Source organism: Berkeleyomyces rouxiae (genome assembly GCF_048999995.1).
Source record: "Berkeleyomyces rouxiae strain 22BRR77 chromosome Unknown BrBRR77_ptg000008l, whole genome shotgun sequence".
In the NCBI taxonomy this organism is placed as follows: Eukaryota; Fungi; Ascomycota; class Sordariomycetes; order Microascales; family Ceratocystidaceae; genus Berkeleyomyces; species Berkeleyomyces rouxiae.
The window spans coordinates 1366741-1391928 of record NW_027396498.1 but is presented as its reverse complement, the minus strand read 5'-3'; the positions used below and the strand labels follow the sequence as shown (position 1 = coordinate 1391928).

Genomic DNA, 25188 nt, shown 5'->3' with positions numbered 1-25188 from the left:
ATTTAAGAAAGGATGAAGAACAGCTACACTGGAGAGGGCAGAAGCAAACAAGAAACATCGACTTGCTCTAACTCCAGAACAGAGGGGAGTGCAGAAGTCAGAGGTCGCTGGCTGTGTCGAGGTTTCGCTAGTCGGCCAACTATCCCAAAGTCACGGCCGGGCTTTTTCTTCCTGTGAGACTGGCTAGCCACACGCCCCCTGTTTTTTTGCGAGGGGGAGCAGGAGGGGGGGAGACAGGTTTCATGTTGTTTTTATGCAAGGTACGGCGAAGAAAGCAGGCTAGGCTGGTGATGGCAGAGAGAGACAGACAGACAGACACATGTCTGCAAGTGGCAGCATGCGTACAGAGCTGGTTGACTACATGTTACTCAGTTGGCCAACTATCGTAGTTATAACCACAGAGTCAACTGAGCAACGTCGTCCATAGTCACAGTGAAACTCTCCATCGCACAAAGACATGCACTAAGAAGAAAGTAAAAACCACCTCCTCCTCCCTCCTATTTTCCTTCTCCTCTCCCCTGGCCTACTCTGCTCCTCCATGATTCACATGCATCTAAAAACAGCCGCCGGGTTCCATACCACGCCATGGCTGCCCGCCTAAACCACGAACAACAACGACAGCCGTCCATAACCCATTAATGAATTGGCCTCTATATATAAGCATGCTATGCAAGAGCTCTGCCTCGACTGCAATATTTACTGCACCGCCTGTCCCTCTCTGTTGCCCTTGTTTTTGTTTTTCTATTTTGGTGGCACTCTCTCTAAAAAAGCTGAAACAGGGCCCGCAATACAAATAACTACACCAACACAAACAGGAACCAGGTCCGAGGGCATCTCAAGAACTCGGCCATCCATCTACCAACGGGTCAGTGCAACAGTTCCTCCTGCCTCAGCAGCTCCTGCTCCGAGCCCATACTTATTCTTGACTTGGAGATGTGTATATACAAGCGTTGGTCTCCGGGGCTGCTCGAAGAGGAGCTCTTGACCCAAGTTGGAGTCCAGTTGAGTTGTGCAGATGCTGGCCTGCGAACCCTAGCGCTCGGCCCGGAAAATATTAGCCCAAATTTCGCAAAATGCTGACCTTGATCTCGCTTTCACTCTCGCACGCACAATAGCTTTCTACTAGTCGGGCTTTTTTTGTTAAACGAAGGAGGGGGTCAATGAAAAGAGAGTGCTGAGAAGTCAGCGTCCAAGGCCAGTGACTATCGACAGCCGCAAGAAGAGCCTGAACACTTAATCGGTCCCCGCCCCCCGACTGCTTCGTGGTGTGCGGCTCGCTCGTTTGAGTTCCAGTCGTGCGGCCGGAGTTTATTTGATCCGTTTGGTTTACACGGCGGATTTGTTTTGGCACTGAGACGAGGGGAAGGGTATAAAAAATGAGTTTTTTTTCTTCTTCTTTCATTTCTCTTTGTCTCGCCTTCGGAGTTTAATTCTCTTGGTAGAATTTTGTTGCTTCTTCTAGAGTGTTTATCGGTTCTCGGAGGATATCAACGATGCGATGTTGGTTGCCTGGCTGAGAAGGAAACAGGTGTTTCTTCCCACATAGGAGCATTTTTTTTTAAAAAAAAAAGACCAGGTGTGAGGTAAGCCAAAAAAAAATGGGGGCGACGTTTGTCAGAAGCCATGCGACACAAAATACAAAGCATGCACAGAATAGACGAGAGAGATGACGCCTTTCAGTCCTAGATTTTATCAGAAGGTTCCATCGAGGTTTGGACTCGACTCGGGTCGAGGACTCGGATCGAGGACTCGGATCGGGAGGGCAGTGATTGTTCTTTCCAAAAGCAAGGCAAAAAGCAACAAAAAAGGAAAGGAAAGACAAAAAAAACCGGGCAGCTGCCAACTTCAGTTCTTTCCTGTTCTTGTTCCTACCCTTTTCTCACCTTCCCCGAGTCAAGTCGAGTCCTGACTAGTCAACTAGTCATTTAGATAGATTCCTTAATTTGCAGGCTCCACTTTTCCACAACCTAAACTGAACCCTCCAAATCCATCTCCCTCATAGCGGCTACTCTAGAAGATAAAAAAGAGGAGTTCCCCTCCTTCTTTCTCCCAACACAGAAGGAGTCTGGACACAAACTCGTGCTTGTCTAGACCTGCAGATCATTTCTAGAAGATCGTGTTTGAACGACCAAAAGGTCTACCTTATTTGCTCTCGCTACCCAAGAAGAATCGAGAGCGGCCCCCCGGCTGCTGTCGCTTGTCGCTGTCTTTCTTTTGTTTACTTGGTTGTTCCATAATGTCCCAACCCTTGAAACTCGCTAAAACACAGACGCAATTTCCATCGTAGGTTTGGATATCTTGGTTTCTAGTGCACTGGGTGCATCTGAGTTGACAGCCAGCCAGCCAGGCCGGGCAGGCCTGTCCATCTATGATGGCACGATACACAACAGTCTTGGCCTGTTTTTTTTTCTCTTGCCTGGCAGCCCCAAAACAGGTGCATGTTTGAGGTGAGCCGCCGGAGAATTTATTTTCGTTCTCAGCTATATTACCGTTCCTGCTTAGCAGCGTATCAGAAACAGAGATCTGAGACAAACAATCCAAGATTCGAAACAATGTAAACCGTGACAAGAAGCCTGCAGAAACAGGCACAGAAACAAGCCCAAAAACAGAGGGAAACTAGTGTGTAAAGACGGGACGAAGTCTGTTGTTGCGAGCTGTATCTAAAAACCTAAAAATGGCAGTGTAGCCGTTGGGCTGGCAGATGAGCGGTTTTACTCTATTGGCAAGCGAGTCCTAATAGCGACCCATAGTTATTTACATCATTCTGTCGACGTACATACACGTGTATGCTACATTCTGCACCAAGTTTATTGTGAGACACTCAATCATGCTTGTGTCACTACACCTTGGTTGGTGTCTATATTTTTTGTGTTCCCAGCAAAGATGTAGTAGTAGTGGCATACTGGAGGCATTGTCCCGCATGTACAGGCAATACAGGAAATACAGGCACGATGTGTGCGTTCTACAGTCACAACATGTGCAACAGCACAAAGATGTAGATATATGCATCCAGTCCACATGCTACTTCTCCCAGTCATTCACTCATCTGCCCTCCCCCTCCCCTTCCGTCTTGCTATACGTACCCGTACCTCGCCTATATGAAAACATTGTTTCTGTTTCTGACGGTTACGAGAGTGGGCTATTGTCTCTTCGTCTGATGTGTATGGAGTTGTTTACATACAATCTGGTTTCCTATCGTCATTTGTTTACCTGCAAGGCAAGTCTTTCCACCCCCAAACTACCAGCCTACCCCTTCTCCAGCCAGGTATAGGTATAGTTACCCGAAAATCAGGACTGGAACAACACAAGACATGTGGTCCTGTTGTTTCTAGTCCTTGTCTGCTGTTGTTTCACCATTGTGTACTAACTGCTGGGTCTCTCTTGGTTAGGCTTCAATTTTCCCTTGTTTCATGTTGCTGCTGTCCACGTCCCCCGTCATATATCAGCCCGCCAGTGATGGGTAGTGCTCGTGATGGTGCTGATTCTGGAGCTGGGGCCCTTGTTTGTTATGTTCCCTTGGTTGCTTCCTTGCTGTTTTGCCTTGTTTGGGCTCTAATAGGTGCTACCCTTGTTATTTTATGGGCATGAGCTCCCGCTGTCGCTGTTTCTATTGCTGTCCTGTCGTCGTCTCTGCATCTGTGTCTGCGTCTGAATTTGCCTCTGTGTTTTTTTTTTTTTTTTTGCAAGCGTACCAGAGTGTACCACAACATTGAAACATGTATCTGCGAGGACTTCTATATACTTGCATATCGTTGCTCCTTGTACCACGCGGATATATGCCGCACGCCCCCTCCTCTCCTCTTCCTTTGCCTAGCCCTGCCTTGCCTTGGCCCCCGCTCCGCTCCTCATCCTCCTGCTACCACCTACTGTTATTACTACCAGCTGCTCCTACTACTAGTTACTCCTCTAATTCACTCTTGTTTTCTGCATGTCACGGCGACATCTGTGGGAGATCCTGAGAACCATCCGAAAGCCCTGGTGCAACGTACATCGAGAAACCTCGAGCGCAGATGGTGTCAATTGTCTAAAGTAGAGGACGGGATGAAGGGGTTCTCGGGCTACTAATACATCCGCAATCTCCATGGCCAAACAATGGCATGTCCCCCTCGGCTGTAAGTGCAAAAGTATGGATGGACCAAGGTTAGGGTTGGGCCTGAAACTGCTTCATGTCTGCTCAATCAATATCGATAACTAGTCAAGTCAATATCCACAAGAGAAGAGAGGGGAATACTGTCGCAATACACTATAACCAGCCATGATATGATGATGCATGAACAAACTAGCGAGTGATAGCCAAGCTAATAGCAGCAGTGCCACCTGCTTTTGCCACAGTCATGTGCATACACAGATTCACAGAATTTATGCAAACAATCATGCAAAAAAGAACCCCACACCAAGAGCAATGGGGAGACAGGCCAAGAGTCAAGGCAAGGCGGGCATTGATTGATTGTTGTTTGTGATGCAAGTCTGGGCCTGTCTCGGGTCGTCGTCAGCTACGACGACACATGGGATTTTGAAAAAAAAAAAAAAAAACCAAGACGCCCCTCTCTCTCTCTCTCGCCCTACTCTTGTCTTCTTGTCTTTATCTCCTCTTCTCTCCCTCTCGCTTCCTGCTGCTGCTGGCCTGGCTGGGCTTTATGCCTCGCCGCAGCCGCCGCCTCGTCACTCTCGCGGTGAATAGAATAACGTAACGCGTGTTCTGGTGTTTCCATTTCTGTTTCCATTTTCGTTTTGTCGTTTCTTTTTTCTTGGGCGTTCTGCTTGCCATGTATTTTTATTATCCGGCCCAGTGTGTGCCCTGTCTGGAACAAAATCTCTCATGATCAACCAATGAATGGGTTGATGATACTCGGCTCCGGTTCACGGCAGGGTGTCGGGTGGCTTCTTTGACTTCAAGAAACTGCCGGCTGTACGGTTGCGCTAGTTACATACAAGAGGGTTCAATGCTATCTTTGAGTTTAGAGTGCCGCATATAATTGCGCTCTCAAGTATGTGCAGCCGCCCACGAACTCTGCGGCTTGTTTCTTGCTGTCTACGCTTGTGTATGAAATGAATGTGGGTGGGGTGGGATTTGTATTCTCCATCCGCATAAACAACCCGTTAGTTTAAAAGCCGTGAAACGTATCAGCCCAGCCCAGCCCAGAATAACATGATGTGAAGAAGGGCGGCTGATGCTATCTATGCTGTGTTGTTATGCAGGAAGCTAGCTACTGTCTATTTATTGTGTCTGTCTGTTCTTTTTGTGGGATGGACAAGAAGAACAAGAAACAATCCTTCTCAGCTTGAAACGCTGCATCTCGTCCCCTGTGTAATTTCGGTGGAGGCTTTGCTTGGCTGTTAGGCCGGTGCTGGAGAGGAGAGAAAGTAATGGGGGAGGGGAGGTGGAGGGGGGTCGAGAACGAGAGGAAGGCTAAAGGGCAAGACGAAGGGGAAGGAAGAGGGAGGGCAAGGCAGAGGGGAAGAAGGTTTTTCGTGGTGGGTGGTGAGCCGTCTGGCTGTTGGTTGTTGGCTTTTTTTTTTTTTTTTTTTTTTTTTTGGTGTTGTTGTGGCCCCTCGGAAATTAAGACCGTGCCGACAATAAACAGAGGCAAAAGCGGGCAAAAACATGAGACGAAATCATCGCCTGCCTGCCCATCTCACCCTGATGCCAGATCCGATGCTCCCTTCTTATCTCAGCAAAATGAAAAATGACGCCACCGAGAGGCAGGCATGTTCCCCACTTCTTTTGATAGGGTTAGGGTACACGGCGGGTGGCGAGGAAAAGGTAGCTGGTACAAACAGGCTGAGGCTTCCACGCCTCGAAGCATGGTCCAGTCTACCTCGATTCTACATCTCCACGTCCCCCCGCTTTCGCCGAAACCGAAACTCCTGGCCGTGATCATCGGAACTCCAAGATACCTGCGACTTTGGCTTGTCGCGTCTACATTCACAGTAAGTCTCAACCCGCATGGCCTGGTGCAGGTCCGATCCGCGCTGTACTTTGTACCTGTGTATTTCTGCCACTGTCGTGCTTGATTTGGCTGTTACCTGCCCTCATCGCCCATGTTCCCCCGCTCTATCCGAGGCAAAAAAAAGCATCACGGCGCGTCAAGGTCGACGCCGTGTTCCTGGCCGCACTCCACCCCGAAACAGACGGAATGATCTCTCTCGGCGCTCGGCCGGGCCGGTCCACGTGTCCACGCAATAAGTTACCGCAGAGCCTGCCCGGGCCCTGTCGCCTCATTCTGGACCGGACCGGACCGAGTCTCTGGGCCTCGGGCAGGGCGGAGAGTCTCTGGCGGTGGTGTCGTTGCACGGCCAAGTACTCTTGTACCAAAGTCACGAAAGCCATGAAGGCCACGGAAGTCACCAAGTCACCAAGTCCCGAGTACAAGTGTGTACTTGCTTGTGTATACATGGCCTCACGTACCTCTTTTTCTTCCTACGTCATCCGATTATCATGGCCTCCATTTTTACCTGTTATTTCTTTGATTTTGCTCTTTTTTCTCTGTCGTAATCTCATCATACATAGAGAGACATGTCCCCATCCCCCCGGATTTCCCTCTCTGCATCGTTTCCTCCATCTGCCTTTTCCTCCGCCCAGCGTCCAGTCTACCCGCGGGGCTTGGCTGGGCCTCCTTGAGCGGTGGCTGGTCGTCTCGTTCATGCAGACCAGACCAGAGCTGGCTGCTGCTTTTGCAGTTTGGTTCTGCCGCTGGCTGGGACTCTGTTCTCGTTTTTGATGCCGAGGTCTCCAATGACGACGAGCCAGAGGGCAGCCAGAGAGAGAGATTCGCTGGTTCTGTTCTGTTGGTTGAAGCTGTGGACCTGGTCTTCAGCTACAACTTACAGGGCTCCGGGGCCCTAACTCTGCCTGTGCTTTAGGCGTCTACCCCCTGGCGCTCCAGCAGCCTCAGGCCCAAAGCTCTTCTCCAGGTGCCCCGGCTCCAGGCTTCTGCAGCCTGAAAAAATTCTGAACGATGCGGATACGGCAAGAACCAAGAATGAAGCTGGGCGGTGGTGTGTCCACTCCACTCCACCCAAAGCGGAAAAGTGGAGTCACTTTTCGCGTTTTCGGCCAATAGTCGTCGCCGAAAGCGCATTTTCCCAGCCTTTGCCCCACCCATTCTCGGCTCTTTCTGGCAACTGCACAACGCAACAAACGGTAGCGTGCCAAGCCACTCTTTTCTTCTTCTTTTTTTTTTCTTTCTTTTTGAGAGCTGTCTTTCCATCTACTTGTCATAGCAAACAAGTCCGTCCCGTGTAGTCATTCATGCCGCATTGCGTCTCTGGTCTCTCATCTCTCGTCTCTGTTCTCTGCCTTTTGCCTTTTAGTCTCCTGCCACGCAGAGTCATAGTCTAGACGCCAGCCTAACAGTCGACGCTGCAATTGCCTAGCTCCCAGCCTACTCCTGCTGCCGTTGCCGTGTGTCTTTGTTTCGTGGCTGCCCTTTTTTCTTTCCCCCCAACCCAGCCCTTTGTCTCACTCTTTCTCTCTTTCCATCTTTTTTTCTTGGTAATTTCGCCCAGCGCTGTCTTCCCTGGTAACTCCAGTAGAAAACAGAAAGCACTAGGAAGCACGGACCACGTACTTTCCATTCTCCGTCCTCCATTTCCCCATTTTGCTCTCGATCGAGAAGAGAAGTTGATCTAACCCACAGACCACGCAGACCAATAGAAACAGCTGCCCGCCCAACACCCACTGACCAAAGCGACAGTTGCTCCATTCAGCAGCTGCAGTCCTGGTCCCGCGTTTGCTCTTGCACCACCCATCTATCGCGCACCTTCCGCTCCTCGTTTTTTTTTACTGGAGACTCCATTACGCCTCTTTCCTTCCCGACAAGCCCTCCGTTTGTCACCGTCCGCCCCCTCTATATCTTTTGTCCCGTTGACTCTTCACTTTTTTCCCTTTCCATCTCCGCCCGCAAATTTTCGCCTTTGTGGCTCTCCAACCTTGAACTCTGGTAAACCGGGAATATCAGATTCCCCTACGCCATCAGCCCGTGAGTAATTTTTTTGCCTTGTGTTTTTGCTCTTTGCACCCAAAGCCGCTGTTTGCCTGATTTTGCGTGTCTGTCTTTGGCTCCGTCGACGCGCGACCGTCTATCGGACTTTTTTTTCTCCCCGCGCCCGGCTTTGTGCTGCCACGACAGCTCCAACCACCGATCCGGCCTCTTCCTCGCCCGCCGCCCATTCTGAGATGACTTCTCGTCGATGGTCCGCGTGAGGCGCGCGCCTCTCCTCAGTTCTTCGATGCCCACGTTGCCTATGCCGGTCGAAGCTGGCGCACTTCTTCGTCTTTGCTCTCTGCCGTCTCAATGCGTCTTGGTCTTTGACCCGCCTGCACTCCATCGAACGCCGATGAGGTCCTGCAGACTCCGTCGCGTCGCTCATTACAACGTCTCCTACTGCCATGCTCGAATTCCTTGATTTCACTGGAATCAAATCCCCATCGGCTTCTCTTGTCGGCCCCAGTTTCGTCGCGCTTTTTACATTGTCGACGCGCGATCCAAACACGATCCCCTCCCCTCCTCAAGCCGAAATCCCCGCATCAAACCCTTGAATTATTTCCTACTTCCCGTCGCAAAGACGATAGCCAATAGGCACGCAGACAAAGCAGCACAAAATACGACCTCCCTAGCAGCCTGCGCTTCATTATTGTTACTTGTTCTTTGCAGCACCAACACATCACTTTCTTCACCGTCCTCCCACTAACACGCAGCCTCTTTAGATCATGAACGAATGGCAAGTCGGTATAGTGCCGGATTTGACCTTTTTTAACAATGCCGGCTCTCAAGAAGGCGTTCAGTAAGTCGTAATTCACCTCTCACCATGCTCTATCCATTTCCCCTCCAACACCACACATCCAACGTCCGCCCTTCGTATCAATCGACGCGTCTGCTTCATGAAAAGGCGACGAATATAGCACGCGGATGCCGGCCTCGAACAAAAAACAACCATGTCCCGGGCCTCGACTGCTCGGATTCTCGGCGCGCCATGATGACTTCAGTCTGTGTGATGGCTCTCTACAAGGACTTCGCATTCAAATGCCCTATGGCGTCGTCAATCCCGCAGACCAGACTCCACAGGCGTGGTTTCGCCTGGCGTAACTTGCCAGCCACTTTATTTTCACGTCGCATGGCCGATCTATGCTGGATTCTGCATCTGCATGGCAACACAAAGGAAAGGTCCTTCTACCTTTTGGCCTGGCCAAATTTCTCCCCGACAAGAGTCTTCTGTCAATGGCTGCTCGTTGGAGCCTGTGTACCGCTGTGTACCAACGCCGCCAGTACCCTTTAGCGGATGCACCGTGCCCATAATAAGCCAGCCAGAGCGATTTGGCCGTGGATTTTGGGCTCTAGGATACTGCCAATTTTCCTAGACACAGCATGCATCACCGTTGACCAGCAAGCAACATATGGGCACAAAAGTCCATCGTGCCAACCAACCAGGCTGCCTCATCATGTGTCACTGCATGTATGATGCTCTTTGCCCTTGTGTCTTTGTAATGCTGCGTGTCTGTGCTCTACAGGCGCATTTGCTGGTGTCCCTGAGCCTGGTGCTGCCACTCCCACTGGCCTGCGTTCCTTTCCAACCCCCATCTCGACATTTCATCACACGGGCTGCGCTTGTCTTGTCCAAGGTGTCTGAATTCTTGCTACTCTCGCCAAACACCAACCAATATTTGATACTGCTGCTCAAAACTCGGTACCATTAATCATCAACCGACTTTGATCCATCTGCTTCTGGATATTCCTCTAATCACAAGCCGCCACAACCCATCTCACTACGTATTGATACAAATTCTTTTTGCTTCATTTTACTGATCATTCCCACTCTCTAGACGCTACGGTACAGGCCACCCCCAGTACCAAAATCCGGCCGACGTGAACCGTCGGAACGACCGCATGGAATATCCCTTTTCCCAGCCTGGATCTCATCCTCATCCTGGCCCCGGTCGGCCTCCGATGCCCGTTCCCCAACAGCCAAACCAGTCTCAGGGTCCTCCACAACAACCGCCCCAGCAGCAAGCACCAGGTGCTGTGCCTGTGCCTACCTCTCAGTTGTCTCCGGGCCAGAAGCAGTCGCAACAGCCAGGCCCGCAGCACCAGCCTCAGGCACAAGACGTGAAACCTGTGCCAAACGCGCCTGCTCCCTCACGCAACCGCAAACGCAATGCTCCTGGTGGCGCTCCTAAAACACCCACAGGCGCTGCTACTATCCCTGCCTCCCCCATTACGGGAACACTTGCTACCGGAGAACAAGTGGTGCGGTCTGCTGCTCGGGCTGGAATACCAATTGGTACTGACGGCGTCGACGGCATGCCCCCTGGACCTCCTGCTCCCCCGGCCAAGAAGAGTCGCACCAATACCCCATGGACACCAGCTGAGGAGCACCGCTTGAAACAAATGCGTGATGCGGGTAACAGCTGGGCAGAAATTGCAAAGGTACGTTGGGATACGCTACGTAGACATATGAGTCAACCATCTGCTTTTACTAACACATCCTTTCCAGACCTTTCCTGCGCGCACTGAAGGCAGTGTCAAGAAGCATTGGTACAAGGACATGCACTACGCCGAGTTTGCAGAAGACGAAAGCCAAGCCCTCCTCAACGCTATGAAGGAATACGAGAATAACCGGTGGAAGTACATTGGACAAAAGGTCGGCAAGCCTGCAAAGGCCTGCGAACAATATGCCAAAGAACATTTCCCAGAGCAGATTATCAACATCACCAAGCCGCGTTGAACATGAATCCGCCCATGTTTTTTTTCTCTCTCTTGCGGAATTCTGAAGGTCTCGCCATCACGAAGCTTTTAGGCTTTAGATAGCCGGATCCCGTCTCTCTACAGGCGGTCTTTATGCTCGGATATCGCAGTGAGGTTATATCTTCTTTCCTCCTTATTTTGCTTCCACGGTTTTCGCTCGTTGAACTGTCTTCTCGGCTCCTCTTCCATCTTCCTTCTTTTCTTCTCAAACCCTGTTTCTTTTGATTCCCCGGCTCTTCTCTTTCCCTGCAGAAAGTCATCTGCAGTCTCTGGCTTTTCTTTCTTTTTTTTCTTCTTCTTTCCTTGGCTGGTTATCTATTGACTATTGTTGATCTCGAGCCTAGACAAACGGACTGAAGACTATGCGCTTTGTCTTTCTGGGTGGGCTTTTTGATATTGAGTCTTGCATAGAAATTGGCTTGGATTGGCCAGTATCTTTTTTTATTCCTTTTTTTTATTTTTATTTCTTCCCCTTCCTATCGATGGTCTCGTCGCACATCTCGGTCATTCAAACTTTTCTATCCCAAGCAGCTGGAGTTTCCTGTCTTTTTCTGTGTTCCCATGGCCAATGCTACCAGTTGACTTGGCTTTGCTTTTTGTGCCTTTTTTTTTCTTCTTCTTTCACTACTACAATTGGTTAGTCATGCGGTGAACCTCTTGATCTCTCCCTTAACTTTGCAGTTGCACATGTCCTCGGCCCCCCATCCCTTTCGTTTATTGACATGGTCTTTCAATCCCATTTTGTTTCTGGCCTGTTCGTGCTTCTGTCATAATTTCCGATTTGTTTTTTTTTCCTATTTTTTTTATTTCAATATGGCTGGTCGGGATTACCTATACATCATGCGGATCATCAGTGGTACTTTGATCGAGAATGACTATACTACTTGACGAGAGAGAAGTCAGGCCTGTGACTGATGGTATGGTGCCTTCTGTACTCTGAAATCTCACAGAATATGGCGCCGTGCGTGAAGGCCGGTGATGTTGTAGTGCGTCCACGGGCAGCGGTGGAGGGTCCATTGCTTTTTTTTATTTTGCTTACTGTCAAGACGTGTTGTTGGAATGCTTTGATTTCTTTTTTTTTTTGCCTTTTTTTTTTTGCCTTTTTTTTTGCTTTTTTGCTTTATTTGAATTGTCAAGTTGTGCCTTCAATCGCATGGTTATGTGCGTGCCTGTAGATGTCTTCCAAGAGCAGTGATTTGAACCATGTGTTAGTTACTTAGGGTTGTCTTGGTTGACTATAACTACTAAGCTGACTACAAGCTTACTGTGGGCCGAAGAAAAGGACGGAAATACGAAGCTGATGGCGGTGAATAAACGCAGAAGAGAGACAGGCTAAGCGATAGACTTTGTGCAAGTAGAGCCGTAATGGAAGCAGGCATACGAGGGTTGTAAGCCAGTCAAGACGGGACACTCTTTGTCAAGATATGAGGAGGAGTAGAAGGAGGCATATGATGGTTAGCAGCACACGGCTGAGAAACAAGGCAGTTTGGCGTGGCGAGTAGGTGAAGGCGAGGGAGGAAATCGGGAAGCAAAGGGAGAAAAACAAAGGTTGTTGATACGAGGGTGCAGACAGACGGTGGAATGGATAAGACAGACAGCGAGAGACATGTAAAAAGAATTGACAGGGCTCAAGATTTATGGGAATTGTAGAAGAGACACAGGGTTAAAAGAAAAAAAAAAGAAAAGAAGAAAAAGAAAAAGGGGGAGGAAAGAAGAGAGAAAGTACGACGACATAGGACAGCAGGTGCCATACCGGTACAGAGGGACATGTGTGTCTAATGTCTACGGTAGCTACCTGCAAGTAACATGAACAGGACAGGCAATTACCAGGCCCGGTCAAACTTGCCTTGTGCCACCATGAAAAAAAGGTTCGTCTAATAATAGGTGAATGACAGGTGACTTTTTTAGCAGTTGCCATGTTCGCTTGGGACCTCAGTATCTCTCTCCTGGCGAAGCGAGTTAGTGCAAAGAGAGCACGGAAGGGATTCGCCCTAGCCATACGGTTGACTAGTTAGTTCTCATTTGCATGTTCGTGTTTTTGTTCCTTTGTTTGTCGATCCTGCAGCGACTGAGTGACGGCGTTGGCCTGGCGGTGGATTGCTCCAGCGAGCTTTGTGCTTGGGGCAAGGTGGGTAGGATCTGAGCCTGGGCGTGCTGTCTCTCCCTCTGGGCCTAGGCTGGAATGCGAGATTCTATGCTCGATTTATCGTGTGTCGTGGCGTGAGGCCCAGTCTGGGTGGTGGGGGCCGGTGTCGTATATGTTGCGCCAAGCGTCAGGCAGGCCCGGGTTTGTTTACCGGCGGCCAGGACGGGGGCCAAGATCCATAGAATGCACCTGTTGTTGCATGTCTTTTGTGGAAAAGAAGAACACAAAGCCACCGTCTGAAATGAATATGCGTCAGTGCCAGCTGCAAAGCGTGGTACATTGTTGCCCGCAGACGACTCAACCCCTCCCTCCTCCACCCCGGCCAATGCCTCCTTCCAGGTCGTTGGTGCAGAGAACCGTCGTCGAGCGCACACATGCCAACCGCAGAGATGACAAGGGGCGCCAGCCGCGCTGGACCGCCCGGGAACTTGTGAGCCGACAGCCTGGATGGCAGTTGGTGCGTTGCGGCTGCCCGCCCAGGCTGTATACATATGTATGTATGTACATACATTGATTGGCACATGGGCCGACGGGGGAGAAATGCAGGTACCAATGTTGCTGGCGTTCCAGGCGGTGGTCTGAGGCACGAATCGGCTGGGGGCTTTCTTGTGTTGTTGGCGTACGGGTTGTTTGTTCGGTTGCTCTGCTCTGGCCCGTCTTTTTTTTTTTATATTTTTCTTTCTTCGTGACCACAGGCTCTCGTGGGGTCTTCTTTTCTTTTGATTTGCTTTGAGCGTCATCTGCCTGAACGTTGCTTGGACCTGTGATATCTTCGACACCTACACCGGACTTGATCGTTTCTCTTATGTTTTGTATCAATTTCATTCATTTGATTGCTGGTGTTCTTGTTTCTTAGGCGGCCGATTTTATCTCATCTTTGGTTTGCTCCTGCTTCTCAGAGCGTGCGCTCTCATCATCACATCTCGCGTCACACTTGGCTCGTCAACTTGATACTAGCCCGACGCGCCATTGATTCGATTTTATTGAAATCCCAACTGCTATCCAATAACCAGATAACAAGCACCTGGTCCCCCAAAAACCAAGCCAGCAGCTAGTGTGTTCTTTCTGTCCAGTTCTGCTGCTCATAGATCCATCGCAATGCGCTCTTACACACTTCTCGGCGTAGCGGCCGGTTTAGCCTGGCACTCGTCTCTGGCTCTGGCTGCGGACCAAGCCGAGTGCAGTTTGGAAAACAAGTGCCCGGAATCTGCGCCGTGCTGTTCTCGTAAGTCTCCGTCTTCGATTTGTTCTCCGTCTCCGCCTGCCCGAGCCACCTGTCAGTGCCAGCCACTGCGGCGCCGTGCGACTGGGGCTTGCATGCCTTGACACGCAAGACGGGCAGCACAACAAAGCACGACAGAACACGCCCCCGGACTAACTCGTGCGTGCCAGAATACGGAGCCTGTGGAACAGGCGCTTACTGCCTCGGGGGCTGCGACCCGCGCATGTCCTTTTCTCTCGACTCGTGCGTGCCGGCGCCCGTATGCGAAAGCAAGACGTACAAATGGGACGACCCGGACCGCATCGTCAGCACGAGCAAGTACCTTGGCGACCCGTCCAAAGCCGACTGGGTGTACCAGGGCAATCCGCTCGAGTATGACGGCAACATCCTGCTGACGATGCCGAAAAACAGCGTCGGCACCGTCATGGCCACCAGCACGTATATGTGGTACGGCAACGTCAAGGCGCGCTTCAAGACGTCGCGCGGCGCCGGCGTCGTCACGGCCTTTATCCTGATGAGCGACGTCAAGGACGAGATCGACTACGAGTTCATCGGCGCCGACCTGTCGACGGCGCAGACCAACTACTACTTCCAGGGCATCCCGGACTACAACAACGGCGGCAACATCAGCGAGATCAGCAACACATTCGACGAGTTCCACGACTACGAGATCCGCTGGACGCCCGACCAGATCGACTGGCTCGTCGACGGCCGCGTCGGCCGCACCAAGAAACGCGCCGACACGTGGAACGCGACGGCCCAGCAGTGGGACTTCCCGCAGACGCCCTCGCGCGTGCAGCTCTCGCTGTGGCCCGGCGGGCTCGCGTCCAACCGCCAGGGCACGATTGACTGGGCCGGCGGCGAGATTGACTGGGATGGCGAGGATATCAAGCAGCACGGGTACTACTATGCTATCTTCTCCGAAGTCACGGTCGAGTGCTACGATGCGCCCAGTGCGCCTGGCACCAACAAGCGCACGAGCTACCACTACTCGGACGGCCGCGCGACGAATGACACAGTCGTTGATTCCGATGACGAAACCATCCTCGCGTCCTTCTTGGCGACCGGGACGAACATGACGGCTGGCGCCAAGCCGAGCTCCAGCGCGAGCGCAGACGACGAGAGCAACGACAGCAGCCAGGTGCCGGGCGGGAGTAACATCCCCGTGACCGCCCCAGGGAGCGACTCGTCGGACTCGTCAGGATCTGGCTCGTCGTCCTCGGGCTCCTCCTCCTCGTCGTCGTCCAAGTCCGGCGGCACGGGCTGCGGCAAGTCCTCCTTCTCGCAGGACTGCGACTCGTCTAGCAGTGCCGCGTCCGGCTCGGCCGTCACGACCAGCGCTGCCAGCACACAACACGTGCTCTCGGGCGTGGGACGCAACCTGTGTCTGTGGCTTGCTCCGGCTGTGGCGCTGTTCGTGGCACGAGCTTGAGCTTCGCGTCACGCGGGCAGAAGGCCTCCCGTTTTCCATTGATGGTTCTTTTTTCTCACATTTTTTTTCTTGTTACGCGTGAGGTCTTGCTCGTTATACTTTCTCATAATTCGAGACAGTTAGTTTTACATTTCTCGCTGGTTGGTTAGCTCCTTTTTTTTTTTTTTCCCTTTTGCCTCCACGCAATAGGCCGCGAACTTCGAGGTGTCTTGTGACTTTACACATTTTATCAACAGTTTCTATTTATAGTCTTTACCCCCCCACCGGGGCTTCGTAGTTGCCCTCTTTGACTGCATTTCATCTCATCTCCGCGATCCACTCGGCCCCAGCTTCCGATGCCATGCGATGCCACGGGGCGCAGAGCCGTGAAACGTGAAACGTGATGCGACTTAGCTTCCAAAGTTGATTCACTCAGCCACTGAAATCTGCGCACATGGGCTACGTTGAAGAGGCTCGTATCCGTTTAAATCTATCATATTATATATCCATAACCCCCAAGTCCAATCTACCTACTGCGCCCTCTGGACAGAGACGCAGGTACAACAAGCCTTAATACCCAAAAACCAATAGACGTCGTAAGCAAAAACATAGAAAACACAAACTGAACAGCCAAAAGAAAATGTCACATGCTATAGAAACAGGGATATCAACAAACACAAACAGCACACAAATCCAACAACGAGGAAAAACAAACAATGACAAAAAATGTCACCCCTAATATAGAGCATCTCTCAAGGCAGACATCAGCGACGCGCGTCTCTCCTTGCGATGATCACGCCCATCGCGCTCAGCATGCCGATAGTCTCGGCTATCCTTGCGGCCATCTCGGTCACAGTGTCTCTCGTAGTTGTCTCCCGCTCTGCTGTCACGCCGTTGCTCACTGCTAAAGCTGTCCCGGTCTTCGCGGTGTGAAGTAGACGACCGGCGAGACTCGCTGTATCGCCTAGGCGTGGCTGAACTTTTGCGGGCCGAGGGGGGAATATTAGTATCATCCCCCGCAGAACTAACCATGGCGTAAGATTCTCTGCGAGGCTTGGTTGCCAATGAATCATCCTTGGGTCTACTGCTGCCACTAATATAGCGTTCGTGACTGGTATCTGAGGATGAGTCACGCTCATAGTCATACCGACGAGACCGGTGACGCTCCCGTTCAGATCCTGAGCTGGTGTGTGAACCACCATCGCTATAGTCCCCGATACTGTTTTTACTATTTCGGTAAGCAGTCTCCATGTGATGCATGTAAGACTGTCTTGGCAAAGATTGAACCTCACGAGGGTTAGGATCGTAAACAACATCGTGGGGGTTGGCATTTTTGAGAATGCTCTTGGGTCGAGTGGGAGGGGACCGTGACATAGGGCCATTCGCCAGTGTTAGAGCCATGTTGTGGCTTGGGTTTTCTGAGGTGGAAATGGGAGGCGATACAATACAAGGCTTGGGCCGAGAGATGGATTCATGAGATTGTGGCCCAGGCATCACCAGCGACATGGAAGAAGCGCGGGTGCGGGACTGTTTCAAAGAGTCAAGGCCCTGGTTGTCCTTGTGATGATGTGTATCTTGGTCTCTTTGACTCTTGTTTTCGTGCTCTTTGCGCCACCGACGAGCATCATCCTCGGGAGAGCCGTAGTCCCGTTTGTGATCACGGGAGCGGTAATGGTTATACTGGTCGGGTTTCCTTGGATGCCCTTTCTCGGAAAACTCATTTCCACCTTTATCGGTAGGTCTAAGTGATGGGATGGCATATTGCAGTCGTTCTTGGCGGATGTCTTTGCTTAAATTCGCCAAGCGCACTAGATCACTTTCACTAATGAATCCCAGCACGGCAATAAAATCAGGGAAGGCTTCGAAATGTTTATTGGAACGACGGAAGGCTTCAGCCGTGAACTTGGTTCTGTCAACCTTGGTCCACAGGGCAGACGGTGCAATGAGATTACCAAATTGGTCGGGACCAATCGGCACTAGTTGCGACTTGCCAGTGTGCGAGCCACGGTGGTCTTTGGATGATGAATCAGCCTTGGAGGTAGGAATGGGAAGTGGAGTTGAACGGTTTATGAAACGAGTCAAATCATCAGTAATGATATATTGGAAGTCGGCAGTAGAGATGCCGCTACCCGAGTCCCGCAGAGACGAAGCCCGCTCACGAGTTCTCATTGTTGTTGACGGGGGTTGTGTAGTCAAGGGAGAACCGGCAGTCGTGGAACTGCTGGAGATAGGCAGGGGCTCCTTTTGAAATGGAGAAGAAGAGTAAGAAATTGAAGCAGAGCGGGCTCTGGATGTTGCCGTGAGAGGTTTCTGAGATGAAGTGCTGGATAAAAGAGTGGCGTTGCTGTTGGATGATGTGGTGGTAGAACTGGGCAGAGAATCGTTGATATTCTGATAGGTTCTCTGAATAGAGTGGAAGAGAGATTTGAGTGAAGACTATTGCAAAAGATAATGTTAGAGAAATGTAGACAAATGAAATGATGCGAGCTATGGCCAAGACTCCAAATGGCAGAGGAGGTTGAAGATGTATAAATAGGAACAAAGAACCGTATAGCCCAGTATGGACGTAGTTGCAGGATTCCTGTTAAGTTGCATTGTGTCATTGACGAGGCAAAAAGACTTTGAGCGTTGCAAGTCTAACAAAGAACAAGCCACAATCTAAGCCAGACCAGACCCGATGACTACCGGCGGCGGGGCAAAAGTAAAAGTTGGTTTGACAAGGGGCGTGTGGCTATAACAACTTGAAGCCCAAAACCAGGTGAAGAAAAGGTGAACAGGGAGGGCGGGAAAAGGTAGTACCCAGCCGAGATGACAGCATCTGTGTGGCAAACGGGAGCCACAGAATGACAGAGAAACTCAGCCCTTGACTGAATATGCGTGGTCCCCTTTCTGGCTTCCCATTGCCCTATTTGGTGGCCACGGGCCAGGGAGATCCAACAGCACTGGGTGCAGGTGAGCCAATCAAAAAAGCTTGCAGAGAGAAAATGAGGCTTACCGAGTTATTGTCAACGACGCGTGAGGGAAGCCCGCACTTGACCAACTGGGCACGGACTTTGAGCCAGAGATCATCATCAGTGCTTTCCAAGCTAGAATTTCGCTGCTCTACAAATCCGGGAGCAATCCGGCCGAGCTGGAGGCGAATATCACGAAGTGTAGCTTCGTCCGTATTGTGGCGAGAGGGACCGTCCTTTGGTAGCAAGTCATCAGTGTCACTTGGGGAAGAAAGCTTCGGGCTGACGCGGTTCTTCTGGACATCTTCAAGGATGTGTTGTAGAATGACCTGATGCTTCCTGATCTGCGAGACATAGGCCGAGAAGTCCTGCGCAGCATCTGACGAAGCGCCGGGCCTCTCCAGTGCTCTGTTCAAGTAGCCGAGAGCACTGGCGCAGGCGTTCAGGATACTGGTCACCTGGCCTGCAGTGGTAGGAGAATACAACCGGCTTCGTTCGTTGGCTGCTTCGGTGCGGAGGTTGGCGAGCGCCGTGTGCAAGGCAGTGACAATATCAAGTATAGACGAAAGATGGGTGCCGAGGTTCGAGACCGAGGTAGCAGAAAGTGCCTGGGCCCGGTGGAATAGGGCTAGTGCTAAAACATCGCTATTATCCAAGGCGGCAATCATAAGCGTGGTTGGCATTGGAATATCCATGGGAAGAGCCATGTTGGTGATGTGAGGCGCAGGACCAAACAGCAGAAGAAAACCGATTGGGCTGTAGTGCTATGCCAAGGCCAGAAACGGATGCATGCAAAGCTGCAGAGTGGCACACAGGCCGTGACGGCAGCAAGGAGACACGGCAGAGAGAAAACAGGACAGACGCCCTGGGAGTACAGGCGGAAAATAATAAGCAGAGAGTAGATAGACCTCGTACAAGGTTTGTGGCGGGATACAAATGCGTCGGGAGGACTGATATGGAGAGAAAAAAACATGAAGGGGAAAGTCTAGCCCCAGAGCCCAGATGCTTGCCGGCGTCCTATAAGTAGTCGTGGCCGATGTGAAGGGGGATTCTCTTTTTCACACGAAAGTACGCGCAGCGCCCGAAACTGGCCTGTCCACAGTTCACGGACAGGAGGCCAGGAAAGGGCCTGGAAAAAATGGGAGAAAAAACCTAGGAGACTGCCGATGTGACTGGGTGCAGGCTTGAAAGAATATGTCAGTCTTGAAGGAGTCGAGTCAAGCAAAGCAGCGCCGATAAAATGGAGTGATATAATACCCAGCAAAATAAGCAAAGGCCAGCATCTTAAATGCGACCCGGCGATTTGGCGTGGAGCATGGCGGCGGGTCGCGTCGATGATGATGGGGGCAGACTTGATGTTTCAGCTAGCGCAGCGGCTTTGAGGAGACAAAAAAAAAAAGGGAAAAAAGATGGCCGAGGTTGGGCGGAATTTTGGCGATGGCCGCTGTGCGGTAAGAGACGGCAGAAAATAGGGCTCAGGGCTTTGAGCCGAACGGGAAGGCGCAAGACGGGGCAGGAGCTTGATGCTGTGAGGCAGGGGCGAGCTTGTGAGGCAGGAGCTTGATGCTGTGACAAAACAAGAAAGAGCAACCCCCAATGGAAGTGTCGGCCTACGCCGCCGTCGAGCTCTTGCCTCTTCCACGCCTTCCCGAACCAGCAGAAGGATCCAGAGCTCTTGCCGTACTTTGATTGGCGGCCATGAAACAAGCCAAAGACAAACCAAACACCGTCACAAACCCAAACACAACGTCGGACACAAAGCCAGACACACTCCCTCTCCAGCTGCCGCCAGCGACATTCCCTTGCACAAAACACGACCTGTTAAACCTGCAGTCAGGTCGTAGTTGCCGAAGCCAAATCGAAATCGATACACATACACAAACGACGCCACGCCGGAGAAAGACATCGGACAACAGGGAAGGAACTGCCGTGGAAGGCAGGAAGGATTAGAATCCCCGAGTCAAAAAATTAATCAAGAAAGAGGAAACAGCAGGCTCAGGTTCTTTCCCTTCTTGAGCTGGTCCTGCTTCTTTGGGACCCTAGAGTAGAAAAGAAAGAAAAACCCCTTTAAATTGACCAACTACATACATAGTTCGCAGAACTCAAGATAGACGTCCACATCGCATCCATCTTCCAGTCGCGCCAAGTTGGCTTCCCTTTCACCAACCCAACCCAACGCCTACCCGTGTCCGCGTCTCAAAAAGAAAAAGAAATGGCCAACAAAATATCCGACACGCAAAAGCTCAGCTCGGATCAAAGTCTAGCCCAGCCAGCCTGTAGTCTGCATGAATATGAAAGCCTCGTCTACGCATTGCACCATATTGCCTTATGCCAGTCGGCCGCGGGCCAGGGCCTCAACAACTGACACCACCCACACAAAGCAAGCTCTTTGGCGTCTATCAACTCAAGCCTTGTCACGTTGCTGTTATATAATACATGCCCCCCCCTCTAGACGCTACGTCTCCCCACGGCTGCTACGGATCTTCATCCCCGAATGGACATGCCAAATCCAGGCCTGGGCTAGAGCAAAGGCGACTCCGTGCCCTGTTGGCAGCAGATAAGCTGCAAGGTTAAAATGTGCTTGATCGTGCATCCCCACAGTGCATGAAACACCATGCCACACAGTCCGTTGTCACCCAGAAGCCCAGATCAGGAAGGTCCCAAAACCTGCGACAAGACTCGGTGATTTCGAGGCAGGCAGTTGCTATGATTTGGAATTTCCAGCTCCGGTGCGCAGTTGCTTCTCTTGGTTTTCGGGGCCCATCTCCTGCTCGGTACTTTCCCTCGTTGTGACACTGGGCCCTGTCACCCTGACTTGGGTAGTTGCCATCTTCAGCCATCAGGTGCCTTTCCCGGTGCCCAATTACAACCTTTATCTACATGTCATTAGTATAGCCCCCATTGAAACTAAAATCAAGGCGAGCTACCGGTCAGTGGCCTCGGGTCGTGATGTCATATCCGCGCCACAGAGATTCCCGTCCATCAAGCATTGTGATAACTACGCAATGGTCCATCAACTAACTAGCACGACGGCCTTGGCCCGCCTGGAACAATCAGGCTCCATTGACAACTTGTCTTTTTCTCGCTCGTCCTTGTTCGTCTTTCATGTTCTCCCTGCATCCCTGGTTTCCTTGTTCTTCCTTTCTTTTTTCCTCCTTTTTTATCTGCATGCTGTCATTGCACATACGCACATTGGCCGAGCCGCAAGGAAAAGCCCAGTTGATTAAGCCCAAAAGAATGCATCTAGCTACTTAAGTGGGCCCGGTAACACAAGGACCCTTGAACCCGGACCAACCAAGAATGCAGAAGGTGCCAAACAGCCCTTCCCTGGTCGGCTTTAGAACTTTAGCCCTATGTCGTCATAGAGCCATCATTTTACCTGGTGGCGGGCCTGGCTTTTTTTTGCCTGACCTTAAGCCGTCAAGGCCGATCTCGATCCGTTCTCTCTTCTTCCCGAGATCATGATGCGCTTATCAAAACTGACGTAACTAACCAATTGAATAGGAAAAAAAAAGGGAGGAAACAAGTATAATCAACTAGTTACTAACTAGGTACGCACTACAAGTACTCGCAAGTCAAGCCATGCCCAAACGCCGATAACAAGCACAAATACCCTAAACAATCCTTACCCGACAACCCTTAGAACACCAGCTTCTCAAGAGAGTATGTCCTCGTGCCCTTGCTAAGCAGATGCTCCAGCTCACGGTGGGTTCTTTGGATAATCTCGCCGCCCTTGTCAACCTTCCAGCCAGACTCAACACCCGCCCAGCTGCTTCCAAGAGGCAACATGGCCGCCTCGCCAGACGTAGCGCTAGTCGCCTCCATTACGGCGGGCGCTTTGCGCAGGCCACGCTCAATTGCACGCTGCTCATCTATCTGGGCCGCACGGGTAATACCCTGAGCATGACGAACTGCGCCGCTGACCAGACCCTCAAGAACAACGCATTCCTCAAGACCCTGCAGGGCTGCCGACACCTCAAGCTTGAGCGCAGACAAAAAGTCATCCAGGTCCAGGCTTTCATTAAGCGAAGGAGACGGTGTAGCCACCGAGAGATTGTCGTGGACCATCCACCCTAGCATGCCAACAGCATCGATGCAACGGGACAACAAGTCGGCAATGAGCGTAATGCTGCTATCAGGCGCAGCATCAGCATCGAATTCAGCATCAGAAGAGTCCATTTTCTGGTCGTCGTCGGAGATGAGGCCAGTTCCGTCTTGGTTTTGGTATCGGGTGGTCCAGGAGCCGCGCACAAGCTCCCCACGCAGCACATAGATGAGCGAGAGGACCTCGTGAGGTTGAAGCGTAGCGCGCAGGGCGGTAACGGTAGCGGCAGCAGATTGAGCGGCCAGTTTGGCAAAGGCTACAGTCAGGGCACGCGCACGTGTTGAGTCCTCGTCACCGAGGTAGTACTCTGTGGTTTGAAGCTCGCGCTCCAGCTCATCCAGTTCCATGGAAATATCAGCGTCTGCGTCCGGTGACTTGGTTGACGATGAGGCTGGTGTCGTAGTCTCTGAAGATGCCAGATCAGGAGATGGGGTATCCTCGATGGCCTTGACCTTGTTTGTTTCTTCAGGCACAAAGCCTAGGCTACGAAGAACCACCATAATAGCAGTCAACAGTTCAACGGCCGTCAGCTTACTAGAGACCAGATAGTTGTGAAGCAGGTCCATGCTAGGGTCCAGCTCTACAAGGCGAAGCACAGAGCCACGGGCCAGGTGAGCATCCGGCACATCGACGTTTTCCAAACTCTCGCGGAAGGCGGCGCGAACATTCCGCAGCGTAAAGTGGCCAGCCATCGCCAGGTACACGATCACGTTGCTCGTAGGCAGAGTGACCTGCAGCTCAGGAAGACGCTCCTCCTCACCATTGGCAGCGGTCTCCGGGGTCGGTTGGCCAAGGGAGAATGCGCGGCTCAGAGCATAGAGGACCCAGCGGCGGTCAACCAGCGGGTAGGCCTCCTTTTCCCCGCGCTCAAAATCCCAGCTACCGTCAGCGCCAACAGAAAGCCCGAAGCACGGAGCCAGCAGCCGGTCAAATGCAGCTATATCTCCGTCGGCCAGTGCCTTGTCGGCAGAATCCATGGCTGCGCGCAGCTCGGTGATGTACTCGGCCGTCATGGTGCCAGGCAGAGGGGCAGCGAAGAAATCGGCATCCTCGACACGAGTGCGCTTTCTCAGCGGGTCACGGGGGCCGCCGCGGCCAATGCTGTCAATAAGAAGACCTTCAGCCTGGCGCTTCTTGGCACCAAAGCGCGGCTGCTCCACAGGGAGGGCAACGAGTAGACTACCAACCAAACCAACAACGAGATCCAGCTTCTTGAAGTTGGCAAGCATGGAAAAGCGCTGCGTCTCACCCTTGAGAGGCTTCCTGAGAGCGGTCAAGTCAAGTGACATGAGAGCCTGTACGGAGCCAAAGCCAGGGTTGCACACGGCGACTTCGGACGCGGATACAGCAATGATCGAATGGTTAGTCAGGCGCAGGATGCTGGTAGCAGCTTCACGATACATGACAGAAGCAACCTGGGGGATAGGGCGCGAGATATCGTAGACATAAATGTAGTCACCACCAAGCATAGTCAGGCTTCCAGAAGGAATATGCAGACGGAACTGGCGCTCGGTCGAGGCCGACAGCTTCTCAGCTTCCGGAAGGTTGGCCATGTGCAGACGAACAAGGGCTGGGACGGTGGCATCGGTATCGGCGGCAGTAGGGTTCACGGCAAGTGCGCACAGCAGGCGCTCCGAGGCACCATCGCGAGTCACGCATGCGACAAAGACAACGACATCGGCGCGGGCCTTTTGATCCTTGGTCACAGCGCGCGAAAAGGCTGATGACACTGTATCCAGGTTGCCCTCAAACAGACCGTCAATGACATCACCCGCAGGGACCACAACGGCGTGCTCAACAGTCAATGCAGAGAACTTGTTCACTTCGTCCTGCGACAGGCTGCTGCCCGACTGCTGCCATCTGAGGCTAAGATCCTCGGGGTTGAAGCACAGGATGTGGCCGTTTTTGCACACGGCTACCAGGTTTCCGTCAAAGCGGCCATCGGCGACGGAAGAGAGAACGGTCGAGGTCTCTAGGAGGACAATAGGCGAGGTTGAAGGAACCGTGACGGATAGAGACTCGGAAGTGGCCTTGCCGTTGATGTCGACGGAATCTTTGAATACAGTGATGCGCTGCTTGGGCTTGCCCTTGGCACTTGTTGAAGTGCGAGTGGCAGCATAGGTGTAGCGAACGGTTCCGTGGGGCTTGGCCAGGCGCAGGCGCAGAGAGATGGGCGCACAGGAAAAGCTCTGCTCGGGGGGGATCGGGTGGGAGGTGATGAGACTGGAGCTGGCGATCTGGGAGGAACAAGAGGAGAGGTTAATATGCGATACCAGAGGCTAAGATACACACAAAACGTATGTGCAGTACAAAACCAAGTACACAGACAGGAAGCCAAGCAAGAATAATAAGCTCAATAGCCCCAGGGCAGCTGCTTACATCGTACAGATTGACGCTCTCGCCGTCGATGGCAGCAATCAGCTCGGTGCGCTTCTTGCGCGGCTGATCGAGCTGATGGCCGAAAACATCACCGACAAAGAACTTGCCGGTCTCTGGGTTGAATGGCCGCGGCAGCGTAGCCAAGACATACGGCTTTCGTATCCGATAGTTGGTAGACATTGTGGTGTGGGAGATGGCGACGCAGAAGTACAGACGAGACGCAAGAAAC

General features: G+C 51.9%; 4 protein-coding genes across 4 annotated transcripts; 2 read left to right on the top strand and 2 right to left on the bottom strand.

Moving 5' to 3' along the window:
- Positions 1–8713: 8713 nt before the first annotated feature.
- BROUX77_006532 (uncharacterized protein) lies at positions 8714–10725 on the top strand (the record flags this gene model as incomplete). Its single annotated transcript, XM_073751527.1, has 3 exons — positions 8714–8787; positions 9824–10427; positions 10495–10725. The coding sequence occupies 3 exons, from the start codon at positions 8714–8716 to the stop codon at positions 10723–10725; spliced, it is 909 nt and encodes a 302-aa protein (XP_073603601.1).
- A 3264-nt stretch (positions 10726–13989) lies between these two features.
- Positions 13990–15545, top strand: BROUX77_006531 (uncharacterized protein; the record flags this gene model as incomplete). Its single annotated transcript, XM_073751526.1, has 2 exons — positions 13990–14116; positions 14284–15545. The coding sequence occupies 2 exons, from the start codon at positions 13990–13992 to the stop codon at positions 15543–15545; spliced, it is 1389 nt and encodes a 462-aa protein (XP_073603600.1).
- A 714-nt stretch (positions 15546–16259) lies between these two features.
- On the bottom strand, positions 16260–19182 carry BROUX77_006530 (uncharacterized protein; the record flags this gene model as incomplete). The annotated part of the gene is made up of 2 exons (XM_073751525.1): positions 16260–17960; positions 18520–19182. The coding sequence occupies 2 exons, from the start codon at positions 19180–19182 to the stop codon at positions 16260–16262; spliced, it is 2364 nt and encodes a 787-aa protein (XP_073603599.1).
- Positions 19183–22114: 2932 nt separating this feature from the next.
- On the bottom strand, positions 22115–25139 carry BROUX77_006529 (uncharacterized protein; the record flags this gene model as incomplete). The annotated part of the gene is made up of 2 exons (XM_073751524.1): positions 22115–24817; positions 24960–25139. The coding sequence occupies 2 exons, from the start codon at positions 25137–25139 to the stop codon at positions 22115–22117; spliced, it is 2883 nt and encodes a 960-aa protein (XP_073603598.1).
- Positions 25140–25188: the final 49 nt, after the last annotated feature.